At 40.7% G+C, this 14,262-nt stretch overlaps 1 protein-coding gene across 1 annotated transcript; it reads right to left on the reverse strand.

The window, feature by feature from the left end:
- Positions 1–4,816: 4,816 nt before the first annotated feature.
- Positions 4,817–12,828, reverse strand: MPZL2 (myelin protein zero like 2). The gene is made up of 5 exons (XM_060105313.1): positions 12,771–12,828; positions 11,414–11,580; positions 10,937–11,147; positions 8,086–8,233; positions 4,817–4,880 (listed from the first exon to the last, which is right to left on the reverse strand). Exons 1-5 carry the CDS (start codon positions 12,826–12,828, stop codon positions 4,817–4,819), a joined length of 648 nt encoding a protein of 215 aa, XP_059961296.1.
- Positions 12,829–14,262: the final 1,434 nt, after the last annotated feature.

The following is a 14,262-nucleotide window of genomic DNA, read 5'->3' on the forward strand; positions in this document are numbered from 1 at the left end:
ACTCTAAGCCAGAAGTCCTTTTTACTCCCTACAAATTATTTTATTTGAATGCTCTCAGAATAGATTTCTATAAATTTAGAGTTCAGAGGGATCTAGGAGATCATACAGGATCAGTCAGTGAATAGATAAATATGTATTAGGCCTTCCTGTCAATTTGTGCCTCAAGACTGTTTGGTTCATGTTCTTTTTTTGTGTGTATAGCTATTACAGCATCCAGTTCAGTACTTACCTAAATTGGGTATTTATTAAATTGCTGTTGACAGTGGCAATCATTACAAAAAGGAGCTGAGATTTGTGGCACTTTTGGTTGGAACAGTGAGGAAGTGCTTGAAGTGAAATGAAGAGATGGTGTCACATTCTTCTGAAAAAGAGATGGGATGGTACCCTGCTCTAATCATTAGTCAACCTATTCTCCTGGAATCTATGTGTATTTAATGAAAGCAAGAGAGGAACGAAAATATGCTTCAGCTTTTGGGAAAGTTAATAACTTTCCGTTTTTCAACTCCCATTCCTTTACTAGACTTGAAAGCTGGTAGTTTTCTCTATTAAGAAGGTAATGCAAGAGTATCAAATGGAAGAGACAATACTGTTCCTTCAAAAGAGTCCCCAAACTAAGTAGTTGGTTGTGCCCAATTCTCAGTTATTTGAAGCAATGTGGAAATTCATACAGGTTTATTTATCCAGTAGAAACTAATTCTATCCATTATTGACTCCCAGGCTGCCTCTAAGAAAATTTTTCTGTGAAAATAAAATGTATTCCCATCAGTTTTCTGTGACCTGCTATGTAAAAATTTTAGATTTGCATAAAAGCAAATTATATAATTGTAACGCTTTATTACTGAAGGTTATTTACATAGTGTTTAAGGCACAATAAAAAATAAGTTACAATACATAAGTTCTCTTCAAGTAAAAGACACTGAACAGCTGGGCTATATTAACCCTTGAATATTTAGCCAAGACACAAAAGCTACAAGTTTTGCTGGAAACACCTTCCATGAGTTTTTAACTACCTCTTTACACTTATGGAACATCACCCAGGCCATCTGTTTGAAGAAATACCCAGTTACTATATTTTCAAAGGTTGAATTACAGAGAAAAATAGAAAATGTGAAAGGTAATATAGACTTTAAATCTAATTTTTACTTTCAGAACTGGGTACTGAAACTGTACTTTTTTAGACAGTATAAAAGGCAAAATGAGACAGGTATGGAATGCATTTCAGAATCAAGGTTCACATGTAAATTATACCAGGTTTTTTTTTAGTATTGGAAAAAATATCAAAGTTCATCATCTTTAAATACAGATAAACTATTTGGAAATTCCAGTTTTAAAAGAAATAACATCTTCAGCCTAGTTGGTGAAAACTGAAAATATCAAGCTGTAAACAGGGCGGGCAGGGGGTAGGGGGAGAGGTTCCTAAACATTTAGATGTTTTCTATTCTTTAAATAAGTGCTGCAGTAGCTTAAGTTTGGAAAGACACTGGGAGACTAGACACTTTTTCAAAAGCACTCTTCTTTCCATGACCCACTTATAAAGTTTGTTTTATCTACTAGTATAAGAGGAAAAAAAAGTTGGTTTCATTCTGTTAGTTTTGGTATTTCTTTGCCCCCATACCAAATCCTCCCCCCAAATAAGCAACTGAATTAAAAAATAAATAAAAGAAAAAAATTTAATGTCTTCCAGTTCTCAGAGCTTTGTATAACACTATACAAAATTATTATCATTTAGGGTGATTTTTTTCACTAGCTCTAAATATTTTAATTGTAATATACTCCTTCAGAAACCTTCCATTTAACTGCTTAATGATTCCAGTCTACAAATGAGCATAGATTTTGCTCTGTTGTTATAAATAATTGAATTGGGGGAAAAACTATAGTAAGCTAAACAGTCATTCACTGCTCATGAAAGATCTGAGCTGTTGATTGCTTGTCACAGCAGAGAAAAAAGGTGACAAGCAATTCATCTTGAGGTGGCATTTGTCAATCTACTAGCATTTCTGTAACCGTCCCTAGTTACTCTGTGGTTTAGACTTGTACTACTGTAAACCTTGGATCAATTGACCAAAAACAAACAAAAACAAAAACCTGCCATCTAGGGTACTGAAAGAAATTCGATAAAATAAGATGTGTCCCATACTTAAGGAGAGCCATAAAAATCAAACTGTTCTTTAACAGGTTGAATTTAGGATTTTCTGTTAATCAGTCAAAAACAGTTGGGAGAATCAGCTCACCTTTTAATTGAGTGTGAGAAGGAAAGAATAAACATGTTAACTTTAGTAGCAAGAATGCTGCTCTAAGGAAACTAATATATTAAAGGAAATGTTATGACACACAAGTTGACTTTTATCCCATTTGATGCCAATATATATGTATACAAGTCATAGTCCACAAGGAGTGTTTAAGGGCAAAAATGTAGCTTCCTAGTATATAAAAGCTAATGAGCATTTGAAAAAAATACAATATTTGTACTCTGAAATTAAATAAAACCTTAGTAACAGGGCTGTGTGTGAGTCTGCTGGTATCTGCTCAAGAAGGGCCCTATGCTGGCACCAGAGGAACGTTGCTTGTCTAGGTGGTTATATACTGCAGAGCTGGTTGGAAGACAGGTCACAACTGGAAAAGCCAAAGAAAAGCTTCCATTAATTCCAACTTATCTCAGGGTTCTTGTTCTTGGAAATCTTCAGCTTCCTGAAATACAAAACAAAAGTTTAAATGGATAATGTATATGGCAAGAGTGCAATAGGAGTACCTGGCATTATGAATACATATATATATATATATATAATCTATTCTCCATCGTGAAGGAAAATATCCTTAAGTATATCTGTCCTCTTCTAACTTAACTTTTAAAAGAAATTTCCTGATCCTTATAACATATTTCTCTGGGTCAATGTCCTTAATTCATAGTCTCTGCCTTGCATGGACACTTGGATGATCCATAGCTGCTCACTCACATGCATTCATTCCTCTCTCTCTCTCTCTCTCTCTCTCTCTCTCTCCCCGCCCCCACCATCACCCCAACCCCTTTATTATAAACAAAATCAAATATACAGGGGCTTCCTTGGTGGCGCAGTGGTTGAGAGTCCGCCTGCCGATGCAGGGGACATGGGTTTGTGCCCCGGTCCAGGAAGATCCCACATGCCGCGGGGTGGCTAGGCCCGTGAGCCATGGCTGCTGAGCCTGCGCATCCGGAGCCTGTGCTCTGCTCCGCAACGGGAGAGGCCACAACAGTGAGAGGCCCGCGTACCGAAAAATTAAAAAAAAAAAAATCAAATACACAGAAAAGTACAGAAGGCAGTGTATGGAATTCACTGGCACTTAATTTTAAAGTTGTTTTTTTTTTTGCCTTATTTGCTATAAATACATATATTGGTGAGGGCTAAAGTTTTTAAAACAAATTACTGACATTTTAACCCTAAATGCTCCAATATGCATTTTAAAAATAGAGACATCTTCCTGTGTAACCACAATACCCTTATTATACCTAATAAAAGTTAACAATAATTCCCTATTGTCCAGATTGAAATTTTTCATATTAAGACTTTCCCATTGTCCCCCCAAATCTTTTTTATAGCTAGTTTATTCAAATTAGTATCCATCCAGTCAGGGATCGTACACTGCACTTGATTGTGTTACTTCCTTAAATTTCTTTTTTTTTTTAATTGTGGTGTAATTGCTTTACAATATTGCGTTAGTTTCTGCTGTACAGCAAAGTGAATCAGATATATATACATATATCCCCTCTTTTATGGAATCTTTAAATTTTTTTCAGTCTTAAACAACCTCCATCTTTATTTTCCATGACTCTGGCTTATTAGAAAATCTGCTTGATTTTAAAAATAGCCCTTGCTAAAAATGTCTCTGACACCACATTTTTTTTCTAGGTTTACAATAGAACCATTTTTCTCCATATTCTATTTTATAAATCCTTGAGAACTTTCACTGGAGCTTTAGGCTATAAAAATGTGGCTCTTTTTGCAAATAATAATACTGGACCTACTTCAGAGAACAGAAGAAATTGTGATCATATGAGAAATAAATCATCCTACCTTTTAAGCCTAATAAACCTAAAAACTGGAAAAACAAAACTACACACCACTAAAATTGGATTCATAGTCCCAATAACTAAATGAGAGGAGTAGAAATCAATTCCAAATAATACAAAAGTTCTCCTGTCAAAATGTCAAGCATATCTATTGAGTCACTCTCTTAAATGCCATTAGTTTACAATAAAACAAAAGAATAAAAGCAGATATTAATTCTTTCATTTAAAAAAATTTATTTACATGTTGAAAGTTAATTTATTATTCTTTGTGGTGGTAAATATAACCCCAAAGCCTCAAATAATCATAGAATTCTCTCAGCTTTACTGGTAGTAGGGTCTAGCTTCCTGTCCTTTGCACAAAACACACTCAAAGGGGAAGCCATCGATAACACAAGAGAAACCTTTTATCTCTCTGCCCAACTCCTCTAATTTCATACAGGAAACATGTATCATATAATCTGGGAGATCCACAGTAGAAATGAGCCATATAAGAAAGCTAAGGAGGGACTCCCCTGGTGGCACAGTGGTTAACAATCCGCCTGCCAATGCAGGGGACACGGGTTTGATCCCTGGTCCAGGAAGATCCCACATGCCGCAGAGCAACTAAGCCTGTGAGCCACAACTACTGAGGAAATCTGCACACCGCGAGGAACAGTAGGCCCTGCTCACCGCAACTAGAGAAAGCCCACGCACAGCAACGAAGACCCAATGCAGCCAAAAAAAGCTAAGGAAAGAAATGAACCCATTTGTGAGCCTTACCATATAATAATGTTAGTCTGTGTCTTCTAAATAAACAGAAACCTTTTTTTCTTGGTTGAGCTTTTCTTCTTCTTTTCTGTAACATAGAAGCAGAAACCAATGTCAGGGGAACAAGGCAAGAAGCAAGGGAGGCAAATCCTACAAAGGTTCAGGTAAGATATATTCCCCCAAATTTGGGGGAGAATTGTATGCACATGGGAGTAGATCGAAGCTTACAGACCGCTAAACCTATTAGCGCTATCTAATAATACTCATACCTCCACATGACTCTGGGTATCTGAACTTAGACACTTTTCAGAATATTTCTAGAAGAGAATATTATTTAGGAACTCCAGGTTTAAAGCAGACACCTTAGTTTACCATTAGTATTCTACCTCTAATTCTACTTCCTATTCAAAAAGAAAAGCATAAAATAAAAAATAAAACAAACAAAAACAAAAAAAGACTAACCTAGAAGTCAACTTTATTGACTGTATTCTATTCAAACCAACTCAGAGTTGGGTTCATTAGTCTCCTTAAAAATCAATTCTATTTACTATAGTAAATATTTCATGGGGAAAAGAAACAAATGGTGCTGGGACAGCTGAAAAATTACAACTGCAAAAGAATAAATTTGAATTCCTACTTCACACCATATACACGAATTGATTCAAAATGAATCAAAGACCTAAATGTAAGAACTAAACTGTAAAACTCTTAGAAGAAAATATAGGCATAAATCTTTTTGACCTTGGATTAGACAGTGATTTCTTAGATATGACACCAACAAAACAAGGAACAAAAGAAAAAAAGATAAATTGGACTTCTTCAAAATTTAAAGGACACTAATCAAGATAGTGTAGGGGCTTCCCTGGTGGCGCAGTGGTTGAGAGTCCGCCTGCCGATGCAGGGGACACGGGTTCGTGCCCCGGTCCAGGAAGATCCCACATGCCGCGGAGCGGCTGGGCCCGTGAGCCATGGCTGCTGAGCCTGCGCGTCCAGAGCCTGTGCTCCACAACGGGAGAGGCCACAACAGTGAGAGGCTCGCGTACCGCAAAAAACAAAAAAAAACTCTTAAAACTTAACAATAAAAAGACAAATAACCTAATTTTAAAGTGGGCAAAATATTTGAATAAATGCATCTCCAAATTAGATATTTAAATAGCCAATCAACACATGGAAAGATGCTCAGCGTCATTAGGAAAATGCAAATGAAAACCTCAATGAGATACCACTTCACACCCACTAGATGGCTATAATCAAAAGCACAGACAATACAAGTGCTGCTGAGGATGTAGACAAACTGGAACCCTCATACATTGCTGGTGGGAATATAAAATGGTGCAGCTGCTTTGGAAAACTGCTAGCAATTCCTCAAGAAGGTAACACAGAGTTACTACATATCCCAGTAATTCCACTCCTAGTTATATACACAGGAGAATTGAAAACATATGCCCATGAAACTTGCAGATGAATGTTCATAGTAGCATTAATCGAAATAGTCAAAAAGTGGGAAAAACCTAAATGTCCATCAACTGAATGGATAAACAAAACGTGGTATATGCATACAATGGAATATTATGCAGCCACAGGAAGAATGAAGTACTATAACATGGATGAACTTTGAAAGCATTATACTAAGTCAAAGAAGCCAGACAGGGCTTCCCTGGTGGTAAAGCGGTTAAGAATCCGCCTGCCAACGCAGGGGACAAGGGTTCAAAGCCCTGGTCCGGGAAGATCCCACATGCTGCGGAGCAAATGAGCCCGTGCGCCACAGCTACTGAGCCTGTGCTCTAGAGCCCGTGAGCCACAACTACTGAATCCCGTGCGCCTAGAGTCCCTGCTCTGCAACAAAGAGGAGCCACGGCAATGAGAAGCCCGCGCACCGCAATGAGGAGTAGCCCCCACTTGCCGCAACTAGAGAAAGCCCGCGCGCAGCAACCAAGACCCAGCGCAGCCAAAAATAAATAAATAACTAACTAAATAAATAAATAGGAAGCCAGACATAAAAGGTCACATACTGTATGATCCCCTTTATATGAAATGTCCAGAACAGGCAAATCCATAGAGACAGAAAGCAGATTAGTAGTTGTCAGGGGCAGGTGAGAGAGGAAAATAGGGAGTCATGGCTAAAGGGTATGGAGTTTCTTTTGTGGAGGTGATGAAAATATTCTGGAGTTAGTGGTGATGGCTATGCAACTTTGTGAACATTAAATAATGAATTCTATTATATGTAAATTTTATCTCAAAAAATATATATATTATGCACCTTATATCAGCATGGCTGACTTTGCTAGGCACTGATTCATAGAGCCCCTGCTGACAGCCCAGGGGTTCTTAGAAATGTATGCTTTACATTAAAAGTGAGGAATATCCAGGACTTCCCTGGTGGCGCAGTGGTTAAGAATCCGCCTGCCAAAGCAGGGGACAAGGGTTCAAGCCCTGGTCCGGGAAGATCCCACATGCTGCAGAGCAACTAAGCGGGTGTGCCACAACTACTGAGCCTGCGCTCTAGAATCTGAGAGCCACAACTACTGAGCCCACCTGACACAACCACTGAAGCCCGTGCACCTAGAGCCCGTGCTCCGCAACACAGAGGAGCCACCGCAATGAGAAGCCCGCGCGCAGCAACAAAGAGTAGCCCCCGCTCGACGCAGCTAGAGAAAGCCCGTGTGCAGCAACGAAGACCCAACACAGCCAAAAATTAACTAATTAATTAATTTTTTTTAAAGTGAGGAATCTCCTAGAAAAGCTTTACATAAGTAAATTTTTATAATATCAAATCCTGCATAGTAAAGAAAGCTTATAATAAAATCTTCTGTAAAATTAAGAAACTAAAGTTACTAGACCCACAGACATAAAAAATAAACTTACGGTTTGTTTGTTTGAAAGAGTGGGGAGGGATAAATTAGGAGATTGGAATTAACATATACACGCTATAATATATAAAATAGAGAACCAACAAGGACCTACTGTATAGCACAGAGAACTATATTCAGTATTTTGTATTAACCTATAAGGGAAAAGAATCTGAAAAAGAATACATATATATATATAAATCACTTTACTGTACACCTTAAACTAACAAAACATTGTAAATCAACTACACTTCAATTTAAAAAAAGCTAAAGTTACTAATTCACACCCTAATTTATCCATCCTGTGGATTTGAATTCTTTTATGTAAGATTAACTCAAGAGGAAGAACATCTGTTCAACAATTATTTAGCCCCACTATAAAATACCAAGAGTTGCCATAAAACAGTGTTAAAAGAAGACTTTCCCAGAACTGCCCAGCCTTACGATTTTATCTCCACCACTTTATGAGCTCTTTCAGCCCGTCGCTTTTTCCGGAAATGCTGGAAGAGGACCACCACAATTACTATTATGACCATCAGTGCACAGGCGGAGCCAATGGCCAGAGCCAGGAAGTGGATCTCAGAGAAGCGTACTGTAAGGAGAAAAGATCAAGTTGGGGTTCTGAAAAGAGGAAGACTATAATGAAATCTAAAGATATTCATCCTTTTTTTAAAAAATAAATTTATTTATTTTATTTATTTATTTTTGGCTGCATTGTGTCTTTGTTGCTGTGTGCGGGCTTTCTCTAGTTGCAGCGAACAGGGCCTGTTCTTTGTTGCGGTGCACAGACTTCTCATTGCAGTGGCTTCTCTTGTTGCGGAGCACGGGCTCTAGGTGCGTGGGCTTCAGTAGTTGTGGCACGCGGGCTCAGTAGTTGTGGCTCACAGGCTTAGTTGCTCCACGGCATGTGGGATCTTCCTGGACCAGGGCTCAAACCAGTGTCCCCTGCATTGGCAGGTGGATTCTTAACCATTGCACCACCAGGGAAGTCCCAAGATATTCATCCTTAAATGGAATCATTTAAGGGGTGTATTTTCATCTTTAAATAAAATCTTTCTTCTACGATATTAATTTTGTAAAGTCTAGTAGCAGTAGAAAAGCCATACAGGGATTTCCCTAGCAGTCCAGTGATTAAGACTCCATGTTTCCAATGCAGGGAGCACAGGTTCAATCCCTGGTTGGGGAACTAAGATCCCATATGCTGCGTGGTGTGGCCAAAAGAAAAAAAAGTAGGAAAAACATACAGACTACTTTAGTGGTTCTCAAACTTTGGTTCTAGGAGTAGCAGCTACAGAATTACTTGAAAACTTTGAAATGCGAGTTCTATCAGGCCCCACCCCGGACCTACTGAATTACAGGGGGCACCCAGCAATCTGTTTTAATTTGTCCTCCAGATGATTCTGATGCATGCTATAAGTTTGAGAACCACTTGGCCAGTTGATCTACCTAGTGGGGTAAGGTTATTGCTGACCTAATCAAATCCAGTATCTAATCTATTTCTCCCCGAATCCTTCTCCCCTCTGTCATGCAGTCAGTCATTTATTCAGGCTTATTAAGGGCCTATTATGTTCTAGGGAGTCTGATAGAAATACAAAGCCAAAAGAGACATTACCTTCAAGGAACTCATGCCCACTGGAAAGATAGACAAGTAAATCAGTAACTATAGTCTAGTGGATATATAAGGCAAGAGAGAACCCAAAGGGAAGGGTCCCTAAACCAGGCTAGAGTCTGTGAAGCCTGGGTCTCTTAATTTTTACCTTGATTTCTGATTTAAATTTCAATAAACCCTCAGAGCCAGAAAAGACATTAGAAAATATCTAGCCCAGGGGTTCCCAGCCTGGAGTCTATGAAGGAAGATGGGGGGTGGGCAGGGCACAAGCCCACAAAATCCATGTCATATTGTGTGTGTACATTGTTTGTGGTAAACAGGGGTTATGGCATTCATTAGGTTCTCAAAGAGTAGTGACCCCAATATGTTGAAGAACCATGTGTTCTTATCTACCTGTTCATTTTGCAGGATAAGAAACTGAGAGCCAAAGACATTACATTACTTCTTTCAATACTCAAATGACTTCTCCAAGGTCATACAGCTCTCTATTGATAGGGCCTTGAAGGATGATACTAGGAATGAAAGGAGGAAATGATACCACTTTATAGGCTTTTACATTTGGGGTAGTAATGTTGTGTGTTGGTTAAGAGCATACAGCAGAGACAGCTAGGTTAAAGTACCAGGTCCTGTGTGATTTGGGGTAATCAACTTCTTTGAGCCTCAGTTTCTTCAATGTATAAAATAGAGATAACAATATTCACTTCTTGAGTTCTTATAAAAAATAAAATTGCTTATGTAAATTGTTCCACGCTGTGCCTGCACATAATAAATTTTCAATATATGGTAATTATTATAATTTTCAGTACAATTCAAGAGTTTGGGGGGTTTTATTTTCATTACTTCATTTTACCCTCACCATAATCTTTGCTATATTATTCTCACTTTACAGGAGAAAAAGAAAAGTTATTTACAGCTGGTGAACTGTAGCGGTGACTCAAACCCAAATTTACAACTTGTAAGTTTTATGGTCTTTGCTTTTGGTTGTCTGGCAGTTTTCCAGGTTGTCCTTTATAGGACTGCAGGCAATACAGTGCCTTAGTTTGGAGCACAATTTTGGAGACAGAGATGCTTGGGTTTGAGTTCTGAGTGACTCCATTTATGAGCTCCATGACTTTGGACAAGTGACTTAACCTCTATGAGCATCGATTTCCTCATTAGTAAAATGGGGGGGGAGCACACTAAGAGCACAATAAATTGATATGATATGTAAAGATTAGATATGATACGTAAATCCCCTAGCACATGGGAAGTGTTCAATAAACAATAACTACCCTTATTGGTATCTGCCTCCAACAGTGCTTGCGAGAATTAAATGAGATAGTACATGTCAAGAGCTTTAGACAGTGCCTGACGTAGAGTAGGTACTCAATAGTACCTTGTGAATAAATGACTGAATGAATGGACCTATTGTGTTAGCCATTTATCAGAGGGTTGCTTCCTCTCCCTTTCACGAACTCAATGCCATTTTCGTAACAGACTCCTTAGGTCCCTTTATTTTCTGTTTCTTTCCACAGCCAAACAAAGCCTGTCTCTTTTTTACCCCAGGACTCTTCACTCTCCCTCTGCAGTTTCCAGATCCAAAGGGTTGGTCCTTCTCTCTACTCTTTCAGCCATCCCAACAGTTTGCCCCTCTCTTTTCTACAAGCTCTCACGCTTTCCAAAACGATTTTTCTCTGCATCACCTACCAGTGTGCACAACGCTGAGCTGGATCTCCCCTATCAGCCCATCAACATCAGGTGGGTTCTTCACCTGGCAGGTGTATGTCCCATTGTCATCAAACTGTAGCTTCCAGAGGAGGATGGAGACATCATACCGCTCAGGGTTCCCATCCCAGACCACCCGGTCCTTGAAACGCCCACTCATGGGTCTGAAGGGATCCACATGGTAGTAGAAAACCTAGAGAGGAGAAATGGCCAAAGGTCTTATTTGGTACCTGGGCAGGGAGGCTGAGATGGCAGGACCAGGAGAGAAACGCCAGCAAGCCTGCCTGCCCCGTCTGCAGCTCTCCTGAAAGAACCTCTTGCTTTCCCCTTTGCCAGGCTCTCAGTTCTGTCTGTTGATTTGTTTCCCAGCTTTACCCTGTGCTTGTTGCTAAGAAAAATACAGGAAGGGCAAGGAGAAATGGACTGGCTTATTTTCCTAACCAAGGGACCCTTACTTACAAACTGCTCAGGGCCCCCATCTCGAGGACGGAAATTCCAGGTCACTGTTAGAGCATCACCCACAGGGGCAAAGCTGGAGAAAGTGCATTTTAACCGAACATCGGTCCCATTGACAGCCTCCAGCACACGGGGAGTGTAAATTTCCACAGCTGCTATTGGCCAAAGAGCTGCAATGAAAAAAAGGGAAAGGAAGGGTTACCAGGAGATGTGTATTAAGAGAATTTCTGCTGACACTACCAAAATAAAGGTCTGAGTAGGGCATCAAACAGAACTGAGATGCCCCAGCTCTCACTCAAACTCACTTCACCCAGAGTCTACATACTCCTACCTACATGCAGCCTTCACCCTCCCATTCCTTAAACAACTAAAAATACCACACAGTGCTCTCACTTTCCAAAGCATGATACCTTAGCCTCATGGTACCCACTTCAAAACTGCTGTAACAAACTACAAACATCGGCAAATAAAATTGAAAGCAGAAACAAAACATCAGAACTAATCAGAATATGAATTAGACATATATTCAGATTAAGCATTGTATGTTATGTGTCTGATGGTCCCCTAGCAGGTACGTTTTCCAGAAAGTGTCTTTGTTATGTGAATTTCACACTGTTCCTAGTCTTCTGCAGAAACTGAGTTAATCAGTCCCAGACAGTTTAGCTTGCCTGCGCCGCTGGAACCTTTATACCCCATGGCATTTTTCTAGCATGATATTTACTTTTTTTTTTTTTTTTTGCGGTTCGCGGGCCTCTCACTGCTGTGGCCTCTCCCGTTGCGGAGCACAGGCTCCGGACGCGCAGGCTCAGCGGCCATGGCTCACGGGCCCAGCCGCTCCGCGACATGTGGGATCTTCCCGGACCGGGGCACGAACCCGTGTCCCCTGCATCGGCAGGCGGACTCTCAACCACTGCGCCACCAGGGACGCCCGATATTTACATTTAGAATATGCATGTTGGGGCAGTTACAAAGCCACAGTGGGTCTCTCTCCTTAACAATCTCAGCTTTCCCAGAGCTGCCGAGAGCCCCAGACAAGACCCACACACAGAAATCGAAGTGCCAGGTTCTGCCAGCAGTGGGAGGCTGAGAGTAGCCACAAAAAATGGTGTGTAACCTGAGATTAGAAAACCCTCTCTGTGCCTGAATCACTGGCACCTGAGAACACACCTAAACCTGTTTTTCCAAAAGCAACTCCCCCAAAACAACCCACCACTTCAGTTTCACTAAAGTCAAAACTAAAACGAAATGCACCTGTGGCTCAGGCTCCAAAAAAAGACTCTTGCAACTTCTTCGACAATTAGCTAACTTTATAGGGCAGGCAGTGAAGGAGGTAGGCTCAGAGAAGCCCGCAAGCTCTTACCTGTGAGCTGTATGCCGAGGAGAAAAAGCACAGCACGCGTAGGGCTCTTGCCATACATGAGGGAAACCCAGCCCTGGCCCCAGAGACCAGACCGGGCAGACCGAGCGTTCCAGCACCCTGCCAAGGCCACTCCAGGAGGAAAGCACACGGCGTTTTTCTGGAGAGGGGAGTCAGTCCCTCACCTATGGGAACCTGAGCACCCGTGCCTGTGAGTCATTCCTGCTCTGCCGGTGCTGGAATGAAAGGTGGGGCCTCAGCTCCCAACCCCCTCCTTCCCTCCTTCCTTTCCTCCCTCCCACCCTCTGTGCTACAAGCACGTCTGCTGAAAGTCCCATGCAGTCCTGTCTTAACTTTTCAGTTTATCTGGACCCTGGCCTCTGGATGGCTTTGAAAACAGCCAGAGGAGGTGGTGCCCGTCTGAAATGTCTCAGGCTGCTTTGGTTCTGGCCCACACACACACGTTTTTTTTAAAAAAAACAGGTTTCAGGCTCGCCTGAGAAGTGAATGTTGAACCTACCTGCAGTGATTCCACTTATCAAAGCACCTCCCTTGGGCCACAGCAGTGGAACTGGGTTCCCAAATCCAAAGTAATCAGAATTCCTTAGGACCCTCTGTGTTCAAGAAGTCCTACAGTTTATACCCTCAATTTTAGCCAAATGTTACCACAAGGATTGCTGTACCTTTTCTAGCTGCTAGCTTTCCCCAAGACCCACCTAAAATAGACTGACCAAAACAAATCTCAGTGTTTAATGACGCTTTACATTCGAAGGATTTAAAGAGGAATCAGGACATCATCCCAGCTCATTTACCCTATCTCAAGACAGTTTGCAAAGTGCTTTTATCTACACAACACTGCCATGAAGTATTCCCATTTCACCAGTGAAGACTGTAAGAGCCCAGAAAAGTGATTTGCACAGCCAACAGGTAGCAGAACTGGAACTTTTTTGACTCCATTTTTTTTTTTTTTTTTTTTGGCTGCACAGCATGTGGGATCTTAGTTCCCCAACCAGGGAGGGATCCAACCCATGTCCTCTGCAATGGAAATGCAGAGTCTTAAGTCCCCTTTTTTGACTCTTAAATCTAGTTCTCTTTCCACAAAATAATAGCTAATGTGAACAATCAGACAGAGGACTCTCAAGGAAAAATTTTTCCTAATAACTTTTTTGTACCTCTGATTTTCTGCCATTTTGGGGACAGCCATCTGTCTGAGAAATCTAAAGAGTTGAGGACTTTAAATGAGAAAAGGTGCCTCCTTGTCTGGAAGGACGATGGGTAATTGTTACAGATTAATGAAGCAGCGTGGAAACAGCAGTAGGAGGGGGATGAAGATTACACACACAGTTGAAGTAGGCTTGACCAGGAATCTAACCTAGAACAGAAGAAACAAATTGCCCTTATGCCTGGATTAGTAATCTAGAAACTCTTTAGTGATTCATAAAATCTCCTAGTGAAACCCTGGAACAAAGAAGTTTCCAGGACGGGGAGGAAGGGG

Source organism: Mesoplodon densirostris, chromosome 7, assembly GCF_025265405.1.
Source record: "Mesoplodon densirostris isolate mMesDen1 chromosome 7, mMesDen1 primary haplotype, whole genome shotgun sequence".
In the NCBI taxonomy this organism is placed as follows: domain Eukaryota; kingdom Metazoa; phylum Chordata; class Mammalia; order Artiodactyla; family Ziphiidae; genus Mesoplodon; species Mesoplodon densirostris.